Genomic DNA, 25,587 nt, shown 5'->3' with positions numbered 1-25,587 from the left:
TTTTAATTAATTAGAGATTTCAACTGTATAGATCATCTATGCTAACATTAGTTTCTTGTTTCTATAAAGATCAGTTAAATAAGTCTTAATAATGAAAACAGAAAATATCAAATACAGCTGTGGGGAAAAGGTTTTCATAATAGTTTTGGGGTGTTAGATATCTGATATTAAAACAAAATTAAATTTTTATAGTGGGGAAAACTCATAAATTGTGAATCCTTAATTTCATTCAGTATTTCAGAATAGACCAAGTAAAATAAGGTACCAGTGGTATCAGTCTGAATAGGTTCTCCCAACTCTGCTGAACTTGATCCTACACTGAGCTAGTGTGTAGTATTGGAATGTGTAGTAGACTACACAGTGCAGGGAGTGGAGGTGAGCACAGTCCTGCATTTAGTAAGGTCTGCCTGTGTGGTCATCATGGTATGTTAGCTGTGGAACAGAAATTTCCTATAGCATGGGGGAGTGCAGCCCTGAATATTTAATTTAAAAACATGTTCATTTTATGGCTGCACACTTACATGATAACTGATGAGTGAGTTGGTAGGTAAGCACAAAGCACTGAATGTGGAGATTTTTATAGCAGTCTGTATAAGGACTGAAATTATCACTTTTAGTAATTTACAGTTTCTGACTGTTACAGGACCTGATTAATAGCCTATTCCTGGCCTGTGTTATGATGAAGCCCTTGACATGCAATTGGAAGGCAGGCTTTTCTGTTCATTCTAGATTATTATAAAATGAAATAGTTACCAGGTAGGTGCTGTTAGCTGTGGTATTTTTTTTCTTCTGGAGAAGCAATGTGTACTTGCAAGTGCCTTTTGAATTTTGAATATTGGTTTAACAGCTGTGATGTAGCTATATTTAATCTGTTTGGTGTAAAGGGACTCAAGTACTTGACAACATTATTGCTGTTAACTGGGCTCCTGGCTGACCTTTCCTGGATTTGAAATCTTACAGCAAAGGGAAGTTTAGGAAGAAAAATTAAAAGTGTGTTTTGTAAGCATAATAGAAATTGTAAGACACTTGGATTTCCCTTTTGAAATTATAGATGAGGAAACAGAACTCTTGTCTAAAACTGTAATAGGGTGCTACCTGTTCAGAGGCATAACTAATATCATTACCTGCGAGTTGTTAGAAGGAGTAAAGCAAGGAAAACAAAAAAACCCAGCCACCAAACCTTAGTGCAAGCTGGAAACATAAGGTTGATTGAAGTCTTCCTGTCTTTCCTAATTTTTGTCCTGGTTATGCATTTTCACTTTTGACAGAGCTTATAGAATTGCATATTCCTAAATCTGGTTCCTTTTGAGAGTAGCGTGAAAATGATGGATAAAAAATTTCAGAAGACTAGTTATTGGGAATGTCTTTTGGGTCACTAAATAAGTATGTGTTTAAAAGTGGGTAAATTCCACAGTGTCTTTGATGAAATCTAGAAATGCTTTGATGGTGTCCAGCTGGGAACCAGAAGAGTAATTTGAAAAACTTGGCTATGACTGCTCCTATTTTTGTGATGCATTAAAACAGGAACACCTGTCAGGAAAGCATCAGTTTCAAGTTTAATTTTATTTTGTTGTTTCACAAAAAAGGTTTCTGTTTGTTTAATAGAATTTGAGGGTTTTGCCATTTTTTAATGGGATTTTGTGGTACACTCAGGATTTGGGTAAATCAGATTAACAGAAGGCTTCTTTGTATACATTTTTTAAAAGGCTGCTTTTCCCATTCTGATTTCTACAGTATTTGTGTAAGTAAGTGTCATGTGAAGATATCAATCTCAGTCTTACAATTTAATTGTACAACATCATTAAAACAGCTGAAGCCAATAGTCAGGGATATCACAACTTCAGGAAATTATTTAAGAAAAAAAATTAGTTACATTGAAAATATGGTTATAGTAGAACAGTTATAGAAGCTGTATCACTTCAGTGTGCATTTCGTTCAGTTTGTGCAATTAATCTAGCAATCATGCAGTCACCAACATTGTTAGCAAATCAGTTCCACAGGATTATGAAATGTCTCCCCGTGACCTATTCAGATTTGTGTTGAAATATTTATTCCTGGTTTGAAACAAGTTTGTAACTGTAGGGCAGACAGAACTTGTTATGCAAGTGAAGTAAACTGTATTTCTCATATACCCACGGTGTAACATGAATTGATAGCTTTGATACCAGCCTTCATACGTGATTGATGTATGTTTGTTTTGGCAAGGATGTTGCCTTAGATATCTTCCTTCCTCCCCTCCCATGGTCTCACACGTTGGCTTTTTCTACCCAGTTCCCTGCTCAGCGTAACCACAGTTGTACAGCACAGCTGTCAGGGCACCGCAGGGCTGGAACGGGCACCTGGGAGTAGGAGGCAAAGGATGCTTGAGCTGGCACTTGTGCTGCAAGAAATTAACATCAAACGATGTCTGTATTTCATCTGAAATCAAGTACTTAGATCTGTAGAAGGATTTTGCATAAGTGCAAACTAAGGATTACTGTTTATCATCATTGCCTTTTTCATCTTTGGGTTCTTTTAAAATAATGAGAATAACCTTTGAAGTGAGGGAAGGTAGTGTTTTCCCATTAAATAACTGGCTAACATAAAGCACAAAGAAGCAAAATAACTTACTTAAGATCAGGCTATTCTATATCAGAGCCAGAAACAGAACCCGAGTTTTTCTTTGCTTTATGTTTCCAGTTCTGGAAATTTTTTCTTTCCCTTAGGAAAAAAGGATGCATTTACACATCTATAACATGTGCCACTTGAGTGCCTTCATACAAGATGCAGTTATCTATTTGAAGAAGGTTGCTCCAGCTGATGCCTTAGAAACAGAAACTGCATGTCATTGGAGACTATTGATCTTGCTGGGGTCCTCCTAAGTTTAAAGCCTTTCTCCTCACTAGCATGTTCTCAGTGTTTCAACTTTCACCAGACACAGTACTGGCTGTGTCTCTGTCTCCTCCTGACTCTTCCTGACGGCTTGTCAGGTTTCCACAGCCTTTTATGTCCTTAGTTTTATTTTACTTAAGGATGTCACCAAATCAGCTGCATCTTGTATCTGCAAAGAGTCTTTGAGAAGGAGGTTCTTCCTGCAGAGAAGCCAGCTGAATCTCCATTTAAGCAAGGATAGGGGTAGGGGAAAATAGCCCTTCCTAAAGCCTCTCAGCTGGGGAGGAGCAATGGCTTTCAGCAGGAACCAGGAGAGGTTCAGCTGCTCCACTGATGACCTCCACTCACTGCCATGGACACAGGGGACTGCAGCGGAGAGAGAGCAGTGTTTGCAGTCTTGGGGCTGTGCTGGATGAGAAACAGGAGTGAGAGAGACTGAGGTACACGGATACTGACTGAGAGTGCCTAAGGCCTCAAGGGAAAGAAGGGAAGATACTGTTCATTGTGTTCCTCGGGGACCCTAGAGCAAGATAGGAGGGGAATTTTTGGCTGGCCTCAACTTCCTGCTTTCTTGCTTCATCACTCAAACCCCTAACATTCCCCTAATAATCTGGGAAATACCTGGTAAGACCAACCAGTAAGATGTTAGAGGTCAGGAAATGTAATGATTATTGTTGTCGTGAAATCATGCAAGACTTAAAAAATATTTTTCAAGTTCTAAAAAGATAGTATAGTAAAAGTTAGAAATTCTATGGCTGTGTAGAGAAGATGACTGGGAAAAAACGGGAGTATGAGGGACGATTAATGGGAAAATCAGAAATGCACTTTCATGTTAGACTTTGTCCTTCTAAACCATGATAGGAGTTGCTGGAGCAGATGCATACCGTCTGGAATACCATGGGTGTTGTTTGAATTGGCATTAGCCAGACAAATACAGTCTTTAGTAACCATGAATGTTTCTAAAATAAGGTTTATCTCATAGCTCTGTAGCACATGCATTCAAATTTAAAATTACATAATCTTTTATGTACAAGACTGTATGCTATAGTGAGTTGTACTGAAAGTATAGAAAAATGTTCTTCAATTAAAGTAAGTAGGAAAAGCTAAGCTTTAGTACTACATATTTTCTACACTTTAGGATTACAGTATTAAGCTGATTTAGGACATTAAATCTGAAGTACTAGGACACAAACCAGAAATGTAATGAAAGATTTTGTCAGAATTCATTCTCACTGTTGATATTGATCTTGGGTTTTTACTTGAACAGATTAGTCACCTAAAATTGTGCTATAATTCAGATTTTGTTACATGTTTAGGGAAAAAATGTTGGAATAAATTCCCTATACTATCTTGTGTGTTAAATCAGTTTGTATATCATTGCCTGTTGCCAAGGTTGACAGGAAGAAGGTATATCCTGAATGTCAGTCAGAGGGATGCAGCTTCATGGACAGTACAGAAGTTCTTCAGGTACTTGCCTGCACAGGAGCAGGCAGTGTGGAGCTTGCGTTGGGCAGAAGCAGCGTTGCTGGCTCTGCCAGCCCCAGAGAGGGCGGCTGCCCCGGCACTGCTCCAGGGGACACGCAGCCAGCGCCTGCTGGGACAGGCCCGGCCGCCCCACGCTGTTGGGCCTTGCCTCGGCCTTCCCACCGAGGACGTTGCTGGCAAGGGGGGATGTGGGTTTGTAGGAGTGGAGGGAGCATGACTGATGGGTGTACAGCATTCCTGGCCTTCAGAGCTCTTGAAAACATGAAAAGTGCAGGCGCAGGATCAGAGCTGGCTTTTCTGAAAGATTGGAGAGGATTTGTTTGTTTGCTCACCCATATAAAAATAGGTGTTTTAGTGTTTTGATGTCATTTTTTTGGGCTCTATATTTAGTGGGAACATTACAAACACAAAATACTTAGCTATTGAGCTTGTTGGATTTAAAATAACTTAAAATAGCTGTAAAGAGGCTTTCTGAAGTACTCTTTTTTTTTTCTGTTGCAGCACATGCACTTTTTGATCCAGTGTTTTTACAGAGGCTGGAAGACTGCCATTGTGTTAAAACTGGTGTTACCATTTGGTTTGATAAGAAGCAAGTCCTGTTGGTCAAAGATCAATATATGGGATATTGTAAATGTTTTTTTTTTTCTTTTGGGGTTTTTCCCAACCTTTTTATTAAAAAACATTTTTCTGAATATTTTTTAAAACATTTTTCTGAATGTTTTATTTCAATATATAAGATGTGGTTAAGTGCCCAAATAAGCTTTCCATGAAGCTTGAATGCAAGTTTGAGGTGTACTCTAAGGCAGTTTGCCCATAGAAGCAAGGTATTTCTTTTATCTTTGTAGTAACAAAGGATTTATCAATATATAGGGAACTTAAGAAGAATAATCTACATTTGGTTTTGTTTTTTAGTTGCTATTAATTTTACATATATTCTCATTATAAGGATCTGTCCAGTAGTGTTAGAAGTTACACTGAGGATGCCGGAACTCAGGGAAGAAAAGGCAGGAAGAAAAGTTGTGTTGGGTTTTTATCAGCTCAGAAATTAATTCTGTACAAATGTGACAAGCTGCTAATTCAGCTCTTTCTATCTAGTCATCAAAGAAAGAGCCGTTAGGGATTGCATAACCCACTTATCTGCCAAAGTAATTACCACACTTGCTTAATTTTTAAGTTTCAGTGCAGCCTTCAGTTTTGAAAACAAAAAAGAAATGGTGAATCTAATACCCACAGCCTGGCTCTGGATCAGGTGCTTGGTGGCAGCCGGTACCCTAGAGGACAGAGGCTGTGGCAAGGATCCCACCCCTCTGGCCACCTGGCTCTGGATGCAATGAGGGAGCCCCTCCTTTTTGAGACAAAGGCAGAAAGCTCTAACCCAAACAGCAGTTTTTGGCAGCAGATTCAAAGACAGATCTGCCCACTGAAAATCTGCCATCATGAATGACTGACTTATAGCTGCAGAAGTCTGGAGCATGTTCTGGAAAATAGATATTACAGTCCAAGATGTGTGATGTTTTGAGGCATCTCTGAGGAGGCAGAGAGGATCTATGATGCGTCATTACCGGGTTGTGATGTTACTGCAAGTGTAATGAGATTTCAGTGCTTTCTTACAGCCCAGGTTCCATATAGCAGTGCAATTATATGAATAATGAATTAAAATCTTAGTTCTCCTGGTGTGGAGAAAAACAGGATAAGATGCATCATAAAGGACGCTTCATGACAATAAGTATATAAGATTTTACATTAGAATTTTAAAGCAGTCAAATACGATGAGTTTGCTAAGTGCAAATTGGAAATGTATTGATGACTCTTTAAATATTTTCTTCAAATAATAAAATTATTAGAACTAAATGCAAATTATCTGCTTTATCCAAGCTGATAGACTAAAAACCATGGATTTGCTCTTAAGTCCAGGGAAAACACACCCATTTTCAGTTAAGAAAGAAAATATTTTTAGGGTTACTAGTCTGCAGGATTATTTTGTTAAGGAATGTTGCACCATCTCCCACAAAAAAATACTGTTCCTGTTGTGTTTTTCATCTCCATCAACACTGAGTGCTCGCCCAGTCCTCTTCCACAGAAGTTTTCTAGCTAACTTCATTGTGCATTCAGGTGCTTCCAAAAATTGTATGTGTAGTGGTCTTCTTTACCTTAACTTTGATTTAAGTACTGAAGGTGGTCACATTGATAGGTACAAGATACTTACATTTTATACTATCTTGGTACAAAATTCAGACATGGATTTTAATAATAATTTGCTAAATGCTTACAGAAGGATGCAGCCTCACTTCAAATTTATGGGCTTGTAAATCGATCATTTTAAAGCATACACCTCTAAAAACTTAAGTGAGCAGCAAAAGTTGTCTAGGAAATGCAATTTTTTCCATTCGTGGTTCACAGCTATGTGTAGGTTTAATGGAAAACTGACAATAGCTCCTGCTGGAATTCATTGTAGAGGCCTGTAAGAGTATAAGGAATTCTGATGTTGTAGTTTCAGCTTAACTAAAAATGTGGGGTTAGGTGCATTTGGTTAAATTGGTGTAGAAGGCTGTGTGATTTGGATTTTTGTTTGCATGTATAAAAGTCCATGATATCTAAAAGGCTACTAACGTATTTCTTTGCTACAGGTTCTCTGCTTTTTTTTCTTTCCCATTTTCTTCCTGTGGTGAATGAATTTGAGATTTACTTAAACAAAACAACTCAAGCTATTTTATATTGGAGACTTTCTTGCAATTTGCTGTAGCGTGATGAAGAATAAACTTTCTTGGTGCAGGACAGTTTGCCAGGGATGAGGTAGTTGTTGGTTGGAAAGAAATGTTGATTAGAGGTGGTTTGATTTGGTTGGAATGTGCTGGTAGAATGCAGTAAAGGATAAGGGCTTATTTTGCACGTTGTGGAAGATTCCTGGGCCATGTTTGGTGTAAGCTATGTGCAGTCTGAACAGATAAACAGATTGTGATTGAGATCTATGAGCCCTTGGAAAAGATAGCTAATTGTGTGTTTTTAAAAGGACTAAGATCTTATTGCTATCATAAAAGTTGTGCAGGGCAACTGTGAAAAGAAGTGTGACTTTAAAAGCAAGTAGAATTAATTATACTTGAAAAGGCACTTTTCCAATCTGCAGAGCATATTTGCAGTCATCTGCAGCTGAAAGCCATCTTGCCCCCACACTTCAGCCTTCCATCTTCCTGCGGCGTTGGCGACTGTACTGTAAGGTTTCCCTCATGCTTCTGATCTCATCCTCAGTATCATTAAGATTCCTTAATGGAAAAACAATTTCTGCAACAGATTGGCAATGAACATATTGAATCTATCACATCAAAGAAATAGTTGTAGGGTGGCGTGAAGACTCTGCTTCTTTTTTAAAGCAATCTGTATGGGCAGATCTATGATTCCCTGTGTAATTTTACTGACTTTGATCAGAGTCAGTACAGCTGTAGTTGTTTTGAAGACTCAGATGTTACTGTTGTGCTGTGAAGTTTAAAGGATGGTGTTTTCCTTATTTTTTGGAGACTAACATTGCTACATACTTGGTAATATGGCAATTTAAATAAATATAAATATTTTGGTACCCATCAGCTGTAAGATCACTTCTTATGTAGTGATACCAGGAATTCTGTGGGAAGATAGGTAATTATTTTTAAATGGATTTTTGTTGCATTGAATAATTGTATGTTTATTTAAAATATTTTCATACAATGCTTATCCAAGCTTCAGTGCACAAATATTTTCTAGAATTAATTACTCCTGTGTGACAGATACACAGCTATGAATCATTTACATAAAGAGTAGGCAGATTTCTAAAAACGGAGTGAATATCCTTAATAGCAATATAGAGGTCTGGTGGAAATTAATGTGTAAATGCCCTTTCTTCGGTGATCACGCCCAAATAAATATGTAGCATTGACACAACATTTCAAAGTCTAAGGTTTCAAATTGCAACATTTAATGATTAGAAGGAAACAGTGTTACTGCTTTCACAGTTTTAAGGCCACATCTCCTTGTGTGTGTTTGTGTTGTGATACGCTTTTTAATTATATAATCAGTTTTTTTCCCATGGGATTCTTAGTTTTTCAATGTGGCTAACACTCACTGCCTTTTCTCATGCCTGTCTTAAAACATCTCAGTGATCTCTGCAGTGTTCCAGGGAGCTCCTTGGCCATTGTGCTGTAGCATGTTTGGTATAGTGGTAGAGAGGAGTTTTTGAGGCAGCTTTCGGCTGCTATGAGATTATCCTTCCTTCTCCTTATTCCCCATTCTGTTCACTTCACGCTGTGTAATTTAGTAATAGTCTCAGGGGTAACAATCTGCTGAACGGTGAAGTAGGAAATGTCAAAAATCTGCATGGTTTAGTGAGAGTTCATCAGCCAGGCTGGAGTATTTTATGTTCACAGCACAGACTTTGGTCCTTGAACTGTGGCAGTAACATTGGCAGTAGTGGGTAGTTGGTGCTTTATCTGGAGTCACCACAGAGGGAAGATACATTGGGGTGGGGGGAACTAAGGGAATAGCTGTGAGCAGGTTTCACAGTATTTGCTGATGGGAAAGGAAGACACAGGAATCACTCACTCTCTTTTCTAGTTCCCAGGGAAGAGCTCTAATGTTTACAGACTGTGTTGTCATTGGCTGTTGTTACCTGGTATTGTCTTAAGTTTTCTTTGATTTCTCAAAATATTCTTTGATAATAGGATAAACACTAATTTTAAAATATTAAAATCAGAAGCATACAAAAGAGGCTTCCATTTTTGAAAGTTAAATTACAGAGAAATAAAATAAACTTTTTCAAGCATAGGCACTGATTGGAATATTTTTGCATTAATTAATATTACAAGCTTTTGTTTACTGTGAAAAAGTTAATTTGAAGAAAAAATACTATTCCTTCTGATGCCTTTAGTACTGTCAACATTCTTAATTCCGTGTCATTCCTGGGGAAGGTTAAGAAGGCAGCAGTAGGCAGCCTCCGTATCTGGCAATATGGAAGCTTAATCAAAAAAATATAATTTTGCCAAAGATAGTGTATAAGTGTTTGGAAACTATTAGGGTAGTGATGCCTGAGAGAAGAAAGAGAAATCCCTAATGTGGTAGAAGTGCCTGCAGGGAGTATCCGAAGTGCAGGGCTGGGTTCAGCCAGATGACTCACTTCTAGCTGAGTACTAGAAGCATTTCCCTTCACAGTTTGCTCTGAAACACATTCTCAATTATTTGTGTGTACCTTTGAAAAAATTCTCTCTGTACACAGGAGCTGTTGAACTTGGATTTTTGAAGCCTAAAAACAAGCTCCTTATTGATGGTGAAGTCAGGGTGCTTCTGGGAGCGGAGGCTTTTTCGTAACCAGGAGGAGGTCGTCTCTCTTTTAATGAGTCATGCTTTGTTTAGAAAAAGAAAAGAAAAAAAGAGGAAAAAAAAAAGAAAGAAGAAAAAAAAAAAAGGACAATGACTGTGACATTTCTTTGTGACAGGATTAGTGGACTTCAGAAAAATGTTGACTAGTGTCGGAATTAGTGGCAGAAGTGTCTTGAGACAGAAGTGGGTGTCATTTTGCTGCTTGAAGAGTTGGTAGCTCTGTGAGCGGTGGGTGATCTTGCTTTTCCATCCAAGTGGGATAAGAAGTTGGCTCCTAAGGTTTTCCAGGCCATACAAGATTTTCTGTTGGTTTGAATTTTTTGTTTTGGTAGATACTGTTTTAGATCAGGGAGCTGAAGTTGAAGATGGAAATAAAAACCTAACGTATAAATAGCAGTGAAACAAGCAGCTACACTAACCTCTGCTTTCAGTTACAGTAACAGAAACTTGAGGAAGCTTTGCTGACAACTTCTGCGTACAAGTGTGGGTAGAATTTGGCTCAGCAGTCAACTCCTTAATCATTGAATTTTCTAGAGTCTGCAACTAATTCTGCTCAGATATGCAATTTTTTTTAATGCTATATATTGGTTTGGGAATAATATCGAGATACCTTCCTGCTCTGAATTTTGAAGCCATTGTTGGACAGCTGCTTTTTCATTCAGCTTGTATATGTTACTAAAGAAATACCCAAATACTGGTAACTATCCCAAAAACTCAAGTGAGATTGTTGAATACTACTTGTGCATGTTAGAAGTCAGTTCACACTACAACATGATGAAAAACTACTGAAGCTGTAGGGCAGGTGTCTTGTCAATGTAAATAAACTTTAAAAGAAGGGTCCACTGATTTGGGGATGGGGTTGTTCACAGTTTCAGACCAACAAGGTCTTGCTTATGAAAATTTTGTTTGAGCTCTGCGATGCATCTAGAGCTACTGATAGGAAGTGTAATATAAAATAAACTTTAATGTTGAATTTCCTAATCTAAAGGGATTGTGGTTATTTCAGATGGGACTGTAAGTTATGGAAGAAAACATGGAAAAGTGTTTGTATACATGTGTATTTTACATTCTTATTTTAAAATTGCCTTGCTGAAATGTCAGTAATGACTTCTGTTGACCCACACTGATGTTCCTTTTGGTGACATAGTTAAGATGCTTCTCCAAATAATAACGAAGAATATGGCTTGTGTGCCTATGTAATATAAAAGTAGATAAAAGGAAATATGAATAGCCACAAATGCCTTGAGAGGTCTTGTCTGGTTTTGCCTTTGTTAGCATTTCTCACCTAAGTATTTAAAGGCAAATCAGCAGCTGGTATAAAAGGCTAAAGTTTAAATACCTCCAAAGAAAGAGATGGATTGGAAAACTGAATTGGTTAATAAGAGTCTTGTTGAGCTTTGGAAGGTTTAAAAATTGGGTCAATAGGTAACATATCCTTTTTTGTTCTATTTAAGAAAGATGGATAAGCTGACACATCAGAAGTTATTAGTCATACAAAGCAGATAGAGGGCAGATAGAAATAATACTTTTTGCACAGTTTTGGAGGCCATCTGGGCTATTTGTCATTGTGTCTGTTTTGTGCTTTTCTTTGACTGTAGATTTACAAGTAAAAGATAGTAAAATTGTCCTTGCTGGGAAACGACAGGCAGTCATATGCAGCATTTACCAACTCTTGCTGTTCTGATCTGCATGTTACCACTTCACTGAGTGTTCAGTCACCCTTATTAAGAAATTATTTATTCTTAAATTTATAAATGTTGCTTAACAACCTGAAAGCAGTAACTCTCACTTTTGGACTGGCTTGGCTTTTGGAATGTTGACAACATTTAAAAATAATGTTTATAAGATTTAAAAATTTGTTCAAGGTGAGCCAATTTAGGGTTTGTTAAGAAACAACTCTCCTTAAAAAAAAAAACAAACAAACAAAAAAACAACAAAAAACCAGTTTTTTCCTATTGAAGGCTAGGACAGCAGTTCTTTGAGATTACCTGGTGGCTGCACAGCTGCCCACTGGAGGTAAAAAGCCCCCAGAAGGGCTGGGCCATCAAGGAAGGAGAAAGCAACAATTCTTCTTCTCTGGGTGTTTTTCTACTGCTGATCGGAACAAAACATTTTTATTTGAATATTTTTTAGTTAACTCTCCAGCCTGCATAATGCCCCCATTCACAGGAGTTGCACAGGAGAAATAGCAAGTGAGGCAGTGCAGTCCATGCTCCATGACTGGGTTACTCCGGCTGCCCTTGCCTTGGGCCCTGCCAGGGGTGGGGGAACAGCAAAATCCTGTTCCTAGGTAGAGGAGGGCCCTCCTGATGGAGGCATGCTGCTAGCCCTTTGAGTGTTAGAAGAACTGAGGTAGAGCAAACTTGGGCATTAGATAGCATTGACATGCAGTGGTGGAAGCGAGGATTGTATCTTTAGCAATGGAAAGGTTAAATGGCTGCACCGTAGTTGCCTGGTCAAAGAAATTACAGCTGATATTACAGCAAAAAATCCAGCCCCTCAAAACCTGCATTTTCTTAGTACATGCTAGGCACTATCTTGAACTGGTGCAAAACCCCACCACATTTAATATATATATTTTCAAAGGTAAGCCAGTAAAATGTAAATTCCATTCACAAAAATACAGAAGTAAAAATTAGAATTTCCCTGCCAGCAAGTATTCAGCTTCTTACACTTCTGTAATATGCCATATAGCTTTGTATGATGTGTTTCCTTTATGACGTTTTGCTATTTTATATATATATATATGTATACATGTGTATGTTATTTGTATGCATGTATATGTTTTGAGTTCATAATTTAGATTAGACTTGTAATGCATATCTTTTAATCTCATTGCAATGGAAGTCACAACTCTTATTCCACAGTACAGTGCTCTGTGGTAATAGCTTATTTTCTTAGTGAAACTTGTTTTACCAAAACCAGTAGTAATGGTATTTCTTTTGAGGGACCAAATTTAAATTTGATGGCATCACGATTATCACAAACTCCCTCTAATTTAAAGGGTTAATTAAATATGAACTCTGTTCTTTTTGGTGGGTGATTTTTCAAATACTTCTATCACAGCTGAAACTCTGTCTGGTATTTTGTTTTACCAGCTTTTTATTATTTCCTCTTACCATTATGGTTGTTTAAAAATGGAAACACTTGCCTTTTAAATTTGCTTTCTCTTCTTATCTGGTTCTCTCATGTCTATCCATACTAGGAACTGGAGTAAGTGAATCTTGTATATGCAGTTCAAGCAAAGTGAAATTGTCAGTTTATTCAGTTAGGGCAGACTGGGATAAATTGTTTCATTCTCACCTCAAAATGTTTAAGTCTTCTGTGCATTTTATATTTTGTGGTTTCAGCATAGTTAGGTCTCATTACCATCTTCTAAGGAGTACTTTTAGCAGTATGTAAGACAAGTTTAAGCATAGTTCCCAAACTTGGTTTTGAAGCCAGAATAAATGAGGTGTTGTAGTGCCACATTCCAGTGATTCTGACATCAGAGGAATATCTGCAGTAATAGATTTTTATATTAAAGCATCTGAATTTTTATATGCCTGCAAGAAGTAAGACTGGGGTCTGACGTTGATGTTAAGAAGCATTAATCTAACCATTCAAGACACTAACAAATTTTTTCATTAAAACTTTTTTCCCCTCTGGGGAAAAAAAAAGGCAAGATACTTACATTTTACAAAAATCAAATGTTATTTTTAAAAAGGCTCAATAAAACTAGTTATTTGATTTTGTTTAGTGTTTATTGTTGTTTCAGGTTTCTTGATATTCTGCTTCAGTCTGTGGAGATGTCTGTCTTTTTGTGAATTAAGGAGTGAGAATTACGCTAAAAATTATCTGTGCACTGACATGAAACAAATCAAAACCCCAAAGTATTTTGAAATATTTACACAAATAGACTTGTATCTAATGTATGTTGTAGATATTTGAATACAAAACATTCAGTATTCATCACATTTCCAGCATTATTGGCAAATGTTTTTGAGCTTTTCATTCTGGGAAAAATACTTTAAAAAAACTTCTAAAGGTTCATACCAGGAAACTGGATTAAGGCACAGATAGCAGAGTAGGACCACGCCACCATGGCCTTTTGTGGCTGTGCTGGACTTTGCCAGCTAGAAAGAAATTAACTTTCTGCTGTTGGTGCCTCTCTTTGTGGTGGCAAGGGAAGACAGGGAAAAGTTGCCGATGAGTGTGCTGTGTTTGAGCTGATCAGCTTGTGCCATCCCTAGATTTTAAGAGGAAAAAGAGTTTGGTGCAATGTTTTACAATGCAGAGTACTTTTTTTTTTTTCCTAGTTGTAATAACAATTGCATGTTTTATAGTATTGATCCTTTTAAATAAAGAGTCTTCATCTTGTTTTCTTTCAGATTCTTCTAATTCTTTTCATCGAGATGAGACTATAGTTATTGCCCTTGCATCTGTGTCTGTACTGGCTGTTTTGATTGCTGCTCTGTTCTTTGGATACAGGATGCTTGCAGGTAGGGTTTGATGACCCTATTTTTTTTTAATTGTTCTTTGGCTATTTTTCAAATTTGTGTCTTCTGTTCTCCCCAGTCCCTATTATAGGATTTGTACATAATGCTCCCCTTCCTCCTCTCTTATGCTTTATTGTGATACCCCTTTCATAACAGTCCAGTGAGGTTTCTTCAAGCTGGCATTTTGGGACCCATTTTTCTTCAACAAATCCTCTGCTCAGCACAGCTAAAGTGAGGTTTTGAACATGCTTTAATAGTTACTGCCAGTGGCACCCAATTATCAAAGTAGTTGTGTAGCAGATAGCTTTAAGTTTGTAGCTATCAGCTACCTTCACTGCTGATTTTACTAACTCTGAGAAGATTTTACAGGACTTCCTTTAATTTGCTATGTCCTTGCCTACCATGTGTGTTTCTGCCAAGTCCCAGGTAAGTTATATTGTGTTCACTTGTAGCATGGCAAAAAAATGAGACTCTCTGATTCCTTCCCTAACCCCTTCCACAGGAGACCGTAAGCAAGGTTTGCACAGTATGAACATGATGGAGGCAGCAACATCAGAGCCCTCATTGGATCTGGATAATCTGAAGTTGTTGGAGGTAAACTTTCAATTCTATTTTTTAATCTTCATTTATATTCAATGTAACACTTGTGGTCATATCAGCTCCCCGGTATAGTTAGAGAAAGAAATGTATCGGTGCTCCTGTTGTATTTTCTTCTAAATCACAGTTCAAAGAAGAAAAGAAAAAAAAGGGAAAAAAAAAAAAGGTTACTGCATTACATTTTGCCTGGTTTTGTTAGCTGTTTTTGGTGTTACCTAGAACATGTTCTACCTTGGGAAGAAAATACTAAACACTGGGAGGTAATAGGGGAAATCAAAATGTGTATTTCAGCATTGCATGACACTGCTTTACATACAGTATCCTACTGTAGTCATTTGAAATGCTTTAGTAACACTTGGAATACAGGATTTACTGCAGATAGCACAGAATGTTTCAGTGGTGGTGCAATTATATAGAGTCATTCTTCCAAGCGGGGTTCTCTCCATCTCCATGGCAACTAGAAGCCAACCAGAACTTTCTACTCAGCTTGGTATTAGATGTATCATCAGAAAACTGCAAGATGTTATGCTTTTAGTTGGTATGCTCGATAGAACTTACATGGAATTTTTAAATGCCTTTAGCCAGAAAAAAATCAGTAGAATGCCTGAGAGAGATTCAGAAAGTGTTACTTTTATTCTTTTTGCCCATTAGAAATCACACCTAGAGATGCAGGCTGCAGATGCAGTTTGATCTGGGCTAATGGTGACAGCAGACTAATCAGCAAAGACGACTGGATGCCTTCTGCCAACAAAAAAGTACTTGAGGCAGAGTTTTCAAGAGTATAAGGATGCACATTGTAGAAGTGTGCAAAGCCCCAGAATTACTCGTACTGGTATGCAGTCTTGGAAAAAGCAGTGACTTTGGTGGTGGAGAGATGGCTATAGGGTCTTCTGTCCTTTTTCTCAAATCCTAAGGAGCTGAGTCCTCACCTCTAGTCACAGGGTGTTGAAGAACAAATTGTCTTAACCTCTGCTTGCTTTTTCACACCTCTGTGGGTAGAATACATTCCAGGTTTGTACCTTAAAGGGCCTCTTTGCCACTTCACAATCCACTAGGAGGACTGTCTGACATGATACCTTATAAAGCTCTCCTAAACCTAAAATGTATAGCTTAACGTCTGTCATCTCTGGAGTTAATTAAAATTAATCACATAAAAACTGTGTTTAGTAGATAAAAAGTTAATAGAATTAGCAGCACAACACACATGGATTTTATTGATTCTGTATGTAAAATGGCTGAATAGATTATTTGTGATTTATTTACTGAGTATTCAGACTACAGATCAATTTAGAAAGATCTAGGTTGGCATATACTGAAGTGTCCAGTTCCAAAATAGCTTTTATGACTGCATTTTAATTCTAGTTTTCAATGCAAAATATTCACTATACTATTTTTTACGGTGTAAGTCAGTATAAAAGTCAGCATACAATCTTTGTAGAGTGAACACTGGGATTTTGTGTTCATTTATTAATGAACTAATTATTTGCATTTTTCTGCAGTTGATTGGCCGGGGACGATATGGAGCAGTGTATAAAGGCTCCCTAGATGAACGTCCAGTTGCTGTGAAAGTGTTTTCTTTTGCTAATCGTCAGAACTTTGTCAACGAGAGGAATATTTACAGGATTCCACTGATGGAACATGACAACGTTGCCCGCTTCATTGTAGGGGATGAGAGATTCACTGCTGATGGCCGAATGGAATATTTATTGGTGATGGAATATTACCCCAATGTAAGTGCTTCAAAGTAATCAATCAGATTGCTTTAGATTCCTAAGAACAGCCACATAAAAAGGATCTACTTCAGTATTTGCCAGTGTTTTTCATTGCTGCTTCTTGCACAATAATGTAAAAATAATCCATATAAATTACAATTTCAATTAACCTTATTGTGGTTTATTTGTAATATGCTTTAAGATTTCCCAGTTCATGCTACCAAATGTAGTCTTACAAATTCTTGGCTGTACTATTTCCTCTTGGTTGTAATGCAGGTTTTTTTAATCAACTGTGCAATATTCAAGGACAGAATTTGAAGAATTGTTTTTCCTTTAATATAATACATTTAAAACCTCTTAGCATTTTGGTACTATACTTCAGTTATTGTAGCAATGTCCTCATTCAGTAGCTGTACATATTGGGTTTTTTACAATGAATCATAATAGTTCCAGTATCACTGTCAAGACTAGTTTGTGGTACTATAAATCATGTTACCTTTTAATCTTATTTTCTTTGAAGTTTTCTGTGGCATACCATATTTATTTTGCTGTACCATATACTGATGATGCAGGAGAGGTCTTAAGAAGGCAGCCTTACTTTCCAGAACTGTATCTTCAATCTTCTTAGATAACGGAATGCTTAATCCCTCAAATTTCTTGGTTTGAGTTCCTAATGCTCTGTGTGTGCGAGATATGCATGCATAGAAAAAAAGATATTTTAAAAATACACAGCATAAATGTGAATTGCTTTCATGAAAAATAATAAAATATCATTTACATGGGCAGATTACATACATGAAAATGCAAAAAATTACATTTTGCCGTTTGTCTTTTGGGGGGGGGTTTCTGTATGGCAAAGGAATAGCTTCTCAGTTAAATTATTTTTTAATAAGCTTTTTGGTCTCAAGTAAGCAAACTTGTATTTAGTGTGTGAAGGTGATGGTTGGATCCTGATTCGTTTTGGGGACAGAAGGACAAAAGCTGCTTATTTGAGTAGCAAAATAAACATAACAGTATAAGTAGCAGTAACGATGGCCTCTCCTTTAGGATGGTTGAGGCCTTACATACGTATTTGTGTTTAAAGTTAAATGCATACATGTATATAAATATCTAAATATATATGCAAATTAAGGGGACATAGCACTTCACAAATACATAAAGAATTAACTGAAACTTCTGAGTGAGAACACACTTGATCATACCAGCTTGTAAGAGGTAGGCATCTAGGAAGAGATTGCAGAGAATATGAACGACCATTGAAAATCTCATTTCTGCCCTTACTAGATGGAGAGTGGCAAAGCATGTCTGGTCTGGCCTGCTCTGGAAGAGTAGGCTTATTTTCAACTAATTGAGTTAGGTGAAATCAAGCAAGTATTTGGCTTCTGGGAGGGCATAGTATAACTGTCTAACAGTGATCTGGTTTTGCTGTTTTCTCAAATGAAAGGATTTTCAGCTGAAATGTAATTTGACTGAAAATTGTGTCTTGTTGCTTATATAAACAGGATCTGTTAACAATCTGATTAAATGCACAGATGAGGCTTATAACATCATTATCAGATTCTTTTTCAATATGGTATTAAGAACAGCAAGATTAGTCTAAAATCAATCCACTGGTGGTTTGGAAGTCATTGGAAAAAGTGCACAGCATGTGTAATTAATGCACAGTGTGATCCTTAATTCAGTGAGCCTTTGTTCTCTCCTGCACGTGGAGCTAACAGCAGAGAAGGAACCTTGCTGTGGCAGCCCTGCTAAAAGGGAATTGCACTGTTCATACTGGGCCCGTAAATCTCACTTCAGTAAGGAGTAACCCATATAAGATGTTCAGGTGAAATACTCCCCATCAAAAATATCATTCTCCCTTGAAATCATTCCTCCTTGGAAATAGGAACACACAAACCAGAAAATTTTCACACAGAAAATGGTTCTTGGTGTTGTCTCTGTGAAAGCAAGACCGGATAGGTTTGACCCAAATTCTGTTATTATCCAAACATGCTTTCAGACCAAAGAAAGTAGGTGAGCAATTAATAAAAGGAAAGATACATGTATTTATTAATTAATATGCTGTTGTCCTAGTACTCTGAGGTGTGCAGGTGAATAAGAAGTAAGTTGTAAGGGATGATGTCATAGGAAATAAGTAATAGCTGTAGAGTTGTCCCCACAGTAGTCAGACATTCCTGTCTTTTTACAATAGAAAAACTGTTGTAAAACACATACTAGAATCTTATTATTGTTAAAACAAAAACATTGATTTAATAAAAAGTTATAATCAGAACAAATGTCCCCAATTTAACATGTAACTTGTGACTCTGACAAGAATAATCTTACTACAAATTTATATCTCTCTCTAAATCTTGACCAAAACTTTTTGTAGTTGTCATTTACACTGGACTTCACTAAGAGCATAACATCAAAACCCTCAGCTAGCTTAAAAAATATCTGGTGGCTAGCAAGCTCTGCAGCAGAAAGGTCTTGAAGTTGGTTTTAGATTTTTCTACAGTGAGCGTCTCCCAGACACACTGTGGCTGGGCTGGAATCTCAACCCCCTAAGCCAAGAAAATTGTAACTGCACCCAAGTTGCTCGGAGTTGGAGGCTAATAAGAGTGTGTGTATTCTAAAAAAAAGCTTTAAAGAGGAGTTCTAGACTTTTAATTTTTTTTTTTCAGTTCTAGGTAGACTATCAGCGTTGTGTTTGTTTGTTTGCTTGGTTTTTTTAGTTACCAAAATCTATTTGAAGTTCATGTAGCAGCATGTTAAACAATGAAAAAGAATGCTCCTGTGAACCTGTATGAGTGACATTTGGTCTGTGTTTTTACCAGAGAGATTATGTGTTTATGGGTTCCTTGTTCTGTACAGGCCGACTGAAAAGTGATAGGATTCAGTAATTCTCTTAAGGAGTGTCAAGAACTTAGTTTTACTTCTAGTATTAAAAAAATGTCCAGTGATTCAGTTATTTTAAATTATTGTTTCTGTGTGCCTCCATCTGAGCTGTGCATACATTATGCACCTGAAAGTTGACTCTAAATACATTCAAATAGCACATACCAGATGTCTTTGAACCACATGTTCATAGAATCATAGAATGGCTAGGGTTGGAAGGGACCTTAAAGATCATCTAGTTCCAACCTCCCTCCATGGACAAGGACATCCACTACATCAGGTTGCTCAAAGTCCCATCCAACCTGTCCTTGAATACCTCCAGGGGTGGGGCTTCCACAGCTTCCCTGGGCAATCTGTTCCAATGTCTCACAACCCTCACACTAAAGAATTTCCTCCTAATATCTAACCTACATTTCCCCTCTTCCAATTTTGATCCATTACCTCTTGTCCTCTTACTACAAGCCCTTGAAAAAAGTCCCTCCCCAGCTTTCCTGTAGGCCCCCTGCGGGTATTGAAAGGTCACTGTGATGTCCCCCCAGAGCCTTCTCTTGTCCAGGCTGAACAACCCCAACTCTCTTGGCCTGTCTTCACAGGAGAGGTGCTCCAGCCCTCAGATCATCTTTGTGGCTCTCTTCTGGACTTTCTTCAAGAGCTCCATATTTCTTATGTGGGGGACTTAAGAGCTGCATGCAGTACTCCAAGTGGGGTCTCATGAGAGCCAAGTAAAGGGGGAGAATCACCTCCCTTGACCTGCTGGCCACACTTCTTTTGATGCAGCCCAGGACACAGTTGGCTTTCTGGGCTGCAAGCACACATTGCTGGCTCCTGATGAACTTTTTGTCCATCATCACCCTTAAGTCCTTCTCCTCTGGACTGTTTTTGATCCATTCTCCCCCAGCCTGTATTTGTGCTTGGGATTGCCCCAACCCGGGTGCAGGACCTTGCACTTGGCTTGTTGAACTTCAGGAGGTTGTCGTGGGCCCACCTCTCCAGCCTGTCAGGGTTCCTCTGAATGGCATCCCTTCCCTCCAGGGTGTCAACCACACCACACAGTTTGGTGTCATCGCAGACTTGCTGAGGGTGCGTTCTATTCCCCTGTCCCTATCGCTGACAAAGATGTTACAGGACTCATTTTGCAATAAAGTGGTTTTAGCTGGGGCAATGATAAGGTGTTACACATTAGTCCACCTTTCAGGTTACAGACTTAAATAGGCAAAACCAGGGTAGTTTGTAGTCATAAAGGAACATCCTATCATAGTATGTATGGATGACTTGTTTGTCATGTGTAGGGGTTCAGTTTGTCTAGACTGAGTGTGGTGTCAGTGGGGACTACATACATAAAAACTTCTCAAAGTTATGATAGTTTGCGGGATCTGTCTCTTGATAGTATTCATGGTTTCTAGGATATCTTAAGTATCATAATTTACAACCTTATGGTTTTCTTGGAGATTCCACCACAAATTACTAAAAAATCCCCCATTTTTCACTTTCAACCTCCTTTCAATAAGAGGGGAACATTACAATCATTTTTTCCTGTTTCTTCAGTGTGTGTGGACTCACTCCTATTCTGAATTGTCTTTGGGTTTTTTTGTTTAGATATATAAATAGATTATAGCAGGGAAGATGCCAGTGAGAGATGCTGAGTATTCTTCTCTAAGTGCTAATGATTTAAAGACCACTATTTAGTAGCCCAGGCTATTATGTTGTCTTCTGTTGCTCAACAAGACTTTTGGAAGAATGAAACAAGTGCATGCTATGCTTTCATTAATTAATATAATTATTCCTAAAGACAGTCTCTGTTATTTTGTGATAAATTTTCTGTTCTGCTTCTTCAGATAAACCAAATGGCAGCACTACAAATCAATGAAACTGTGGTCCAGTCTTATGTTTTAGAACATTTGGGTCAATACGCAAGCAGCTGCAGGATTCTGCCTTTCAGGAGCAATGGATAAAACAAACTCTCATAAAGATTTTAAGTGCTTTTTTTTTGTTTTGGTTTGGTTTTAGGGTTCTCTATGCAAATATTTGAGTCTTCATACAAGTGACTGGGTGAGCTCCTGTCGTTTGGCACACTCTATAACAAGGGGCTTGGCGTACCTGCACACCGAGCTACCTCGAGGAGGTAAGGCCGGGAAGGGATGCCAAAGTGTTAAAGATGCTCTTACTTCTATCAGGTAGTAGATTCCTGCCTTTCTTTCTTCTCTGTGACAATACAGTGAGTAGGAAATAATGCATGCAAATAGAGATTACTCAGAACTTCTGATATGTTCTTTCCTTCTGAAAAATCCCATGTTGTGGGCTGTGCCCTATGCGTCTTCTATGAAAACGTGGAGTAGGAGCCAGCAGAGCCCCAGAGAAAGGCAAGAGAAGGAGGCAGAGTTCTGCAGTGCTGCTGTATCATGGCAACAGACTAGTGAAGACCTGAAGCATTGAATGTCTGTCTAGCAGAGAGCAAACAGATGGATTGTTCTGTTTGTTTTTGCAGTTCAGACACAAATCACCAAAGCAATTGTTAGTTTGTGTGTGAACTCTATACCCAAAGAGAAATAATGAAATCTTCTAACTCAACTGTAGTTTCATTTATTTCATCTCTTGATTTTTGTCTAAGGGTATGGTCCCAGTCTTTGCTGTGTAAAAATGATACTGATAAATGAGCTTTTTAGTGTTTTATTAGAGCACTGGATGTGACAACATGTTGATTTATATCTTTATATCTGCTTGTGTACTTCGGCCAACATTTCAGCAGCTGAAGTATCATGATTCTAAAGCAGATAATCTGAGATATATGCTATGTCAGGCTGCAGAATATGGCCTGGCACTGAAGCGTTAGGTTTTTGGCAGTAAGTAAAAGGACAGGAACATTAATTCTATGTTAAGGTGCTAATGTTTGGATTAAAATTGCAAACTATATCTCAAATGTTAAGCATCAACTCTAGCAAAGAATGACAACTGAAGATGCTGTTAAAATGCAAGGCTGAAAATACCTAAATCAGTATTCCTGTGCCACTGAAACTGCAGCTATCATCTTAACTTGATCATTTAGAAATGTGCAGACAGGTGTGTCCGTTAGCAGCCAAAAAATGTGTAAACCTTCCATCATAAAGAAGAGCCAGACATAGGCTGGTCTGTGAATGCTAGGAAGGAACTCATGGGGTAGAATAAATTTTGCTGTAAAACTGGTTCTACAATGCTGGCTGGTTTAATAACAAAATAAATGGCATATAAACCAGGAACAACTGAGATTATTCTTCAGAGAAGACCAGATCCTTTGCGAGATGAACGTGTTCAGACTCTCTGGAATAATATTGTCTACATATCTTCTGAATAGGTGCCAATTCCAATCATAATATAAATAGTTGGTGCTGTATTTGACACAGGAGTGTGGATATGAGAGCATTTGGAATGGCTGTCAGGGCTGTGGCAGCAGGTCTGTGCTTAGGTAAACGATGGTTCCCCTGCCAAAATAATGCTGAAATATCCCTTGGAAAGAAGCTTGTTTGCAAACACTAAAACTGGTATATAGCAGTAGTCTAATACATTGTATAGATAACAGAGAAACTCTGAATGCCAGTCGATTTTCTATAGATAGCATACTGTGGTGCTCATTATAAGGAAGCTAGAATGTTAGCTTCTGAAAGATAAGTTGATTTTATGTTTCTAAAAGCTGAGGAGTCATAATGAGGTTCTCTCATTCTGCCAAACAGTAGAACTGCTCAAATAATAACAAGCACTTCTGTATGTTCAAATAGACCATTACAAGCCTGCAATATCCCATCGTGACTTGAACAGCCGCAATGTACTGGTAAAGAATGATGGAACATGTGTAATTAGTGATTTTGGACTCTCCATGAAGTTAACTGGAAACAGACTGGTCCGCCCAGGTGAGGAAGATAATGCAGCCATTAGTGAGGTAAGTACAGTTGAAGATAAATCAGTGTATAAAGGAAGACAAATTAGTACAGAAGCAACACTGAGAAATAGTTGTTTGTGTTGTTACAAGGTGAATGTTAAGGTGGTACAATCCTGTAAGGGGAATTGCTGCAATATTGGTGAGAAGTGGCTGGAACCTTGATAGGTTTATTCTCAAAACACTCAAAAACATACTTAGCATTTTTATAGATTGACAGCCCTGGACACTGAAGTTTTCTGTGTGAGATATGAGAAGATGCAATGTAGGTTTGGTTGCCATGTTGTTTGTAATGATGTGGTACAGGTCCCTTCAGTCTTTTAGTGCAAGAATTAACTGAAGACCAAACATTCTTTGGTGGTTTTGGTGCTGATTTTTCCAAATAAAAGACTTACTGCATTCTACATCCTACAACCATTTATCTGTGTATCATCTGCAATTTTTCTAGACTTTAAAAGGATACATCTGGGAGAGTAACTACATGCAGAAAACCATGGACTAAGTGAGAAAGAGCAAGGACAAAATAACAGGGGATGCTTGAAAGAGTGCCTTATGGGAAAAGATGAAAGAATGATGGTTGTTTAGGGAAGTAAAGACAGAGATAGGTCTTTGAATATGTCAACAGCTGCTACAAAGAGGAAGGAATAAACTGTTTTCATTCAGTGTGGATAGGACAAGAGGTAATGGGATTACATTATAGGAATGAGAATTTAGGTTAGTTATGAAGAAACCTTTCTAATCAGTAGAAGGCAGCCAAGGTCTGGAATGGACAGCTGAGAAAGGCTGTGTAGAATTTGCATAATTCTATGAATTTAAGGAACAGATTGAGAAAACATCTGTTAGGAGGGGGTTAGAATGGATTCTAGGCAGAAAGAAGAAACTGATTTCTTAAGCTTTCTTTTTTATGATGCTGGGATTCAGAGAGGGGGTTTTTAATTGTTGTTTTCTTTTTGTGTAAGCATAAATACATTGACACCTGAATATAGACTACTGAAATAGAGTGAGATATTTTAAACAACGAGTGAAAGTCTAATATTTCAGTGTATCTGTCATCTTTGTACTTTTACAGAAAAACTTTGAATTTCATTCAGAGAATGTGTTTTGCAGTGCTAATCAGCTTCCCTTAGAAATCAAGTGCTACATCAATAATACCTAGTGCACAGGTTCTCTTTATGGATCTCCCCTTACAGAACAAAGAAACAGGGGAACCACTGTTTAAAATGCAGGGTTATGGATTGTCCTGTGACAAAATACTGTCCTACAAGTACTTAGAAGTGATTGCTCTAATCTAACACATTTCCTGGTGGAAATGAATAGTTATTTTACAAGGCTGTTAATAACCTTTGATCAAGGAAGATGTAGAAGAGCCTTCCTGACAGTTTAGGAATAACAAGAACAACTTCCTGATTCAGCAGCATCCACTTCCATTATGATACATACCGTAATGTTTAACAGAGTAATTTCAGGAAAAAGAAACATTTCTGCTATATCATGTTGTATACGAGAACACTGAGTAAGGCACAAAATTATTTTACTTTGGTACATAAAAAAAAGTGACAGAGTAGGGGAAGGGTTTTATTATGACTGGGCTCCTGGTAAGATTCTAGAAGCTGAGGACATTGATTAGAAGAAAACTCAGTTTTCCTTAACTGTAGAAAATGGCCAAAGTAGGGTATTAAAAAAATAATCTCTATAATAAATTGAATTTGGAAATTGCCTCCTGATTTGAAGTTTTGATTTTATATTTTCCCAGGTTGGTACAATCCGCTATATGGCCCCCGAAGTCCTTGAAGGAGCGGTGAACTTGAGGGACTGTGAATCTGCTTTGAAACAAGTAGATATGTATGCACTAGGCCTTATCTACTGGGAGATATTTATGAGGTGTACAGACCTCTTCCCAGGTAACTAGAAGAACTGGAAGAAAATAGTAGTAGTAGAAAATGGTACCAGCAATAAGCCATAGCTTTTTAAAGCGAAGAAGGGAAATAATTTTCTCAATTGTTTTTGGCATTAAGTCGGTGCCATCTAGCGTTCAAGATCATTGTTGTCAGTAGTGTATTTGGGTGTAAAGCATGGCTCATGCTGAAAGACTGTAAATTACCTGTTGAAGCAGTTTGCAGGCTTCATGGTAAGTGCAATTTAAGTGTTGTTATTATTGCTATTGTTTACAAACACTGAGAGATGGGCTGATGGCAATGGCAATACTTTCAGTTTTTAGAAATTATGAATGTGCCTAATGTGTCTTTCAGACTTCCTTTGTGAACGAATGGATGAGAAAGTGCTGTGACTTAGTGTAACCTTTAGCCAGTTGTACTTT

At 37.8% G+C, this 25,587-nt stretch overlaps 1 protein-coding gene across 3 annotated transcripts in view; it reads left to right on the top strand.

Moving 5' to 3' along the window:
• BMPR2 (bone morphogenetic protein receptor type 2) overlaps positions 1–25,587 on the top strand; it is a 108,579-nt gene that overhangs the window by 67,038 nt on the left and 15,954 nt on the right. For all 3 annotated transcript variants that reach the window (XM_051622845.1, XM_051622844.1, XM_051622846.1), the window contains exons 4-9: positions 14,070–14,180; positions 14,680–14,771; positions 16,274–16,504; positions 21,371–21,485; positions 23,113–23,273; positions 25,024–25,171. In XM_051622845.1, the coding sequence (XP_051478805.1) occupies positions 14,070–14,180; positions 14,680–14,771; positions 16,274–16,504; positions 21,371–21,485; positions 23,113–23,273; positions 25,024–25,171 (858 nt within the window). The remainder of the gene's footprint in view (positions 1–14,069; positions 14,181–14,679; positions 14,772–16,273; positions 16,505–21,370; positions 21,486–23,112; positions 23,274–25,023; positions 25,172–25,587) is intronic.

This window comes from Apus apus, chromosome 6 (assembly GCF_020740795.1).
Source record: "Apus apus isolate bApuApu2 chromosome 6, bApuApu2.pri.cur, whole genome shotgun sequence".
NCBI classification, from domain to species: domain Eukaryota; kingdom Metazoa; phylum Chordata; class Aves; order Apodiformes; family Apodidae; genus Apus; species Apus apus.
This window is presented reverse-complemented; position numbering and strand designations above follow the sequence as displayed.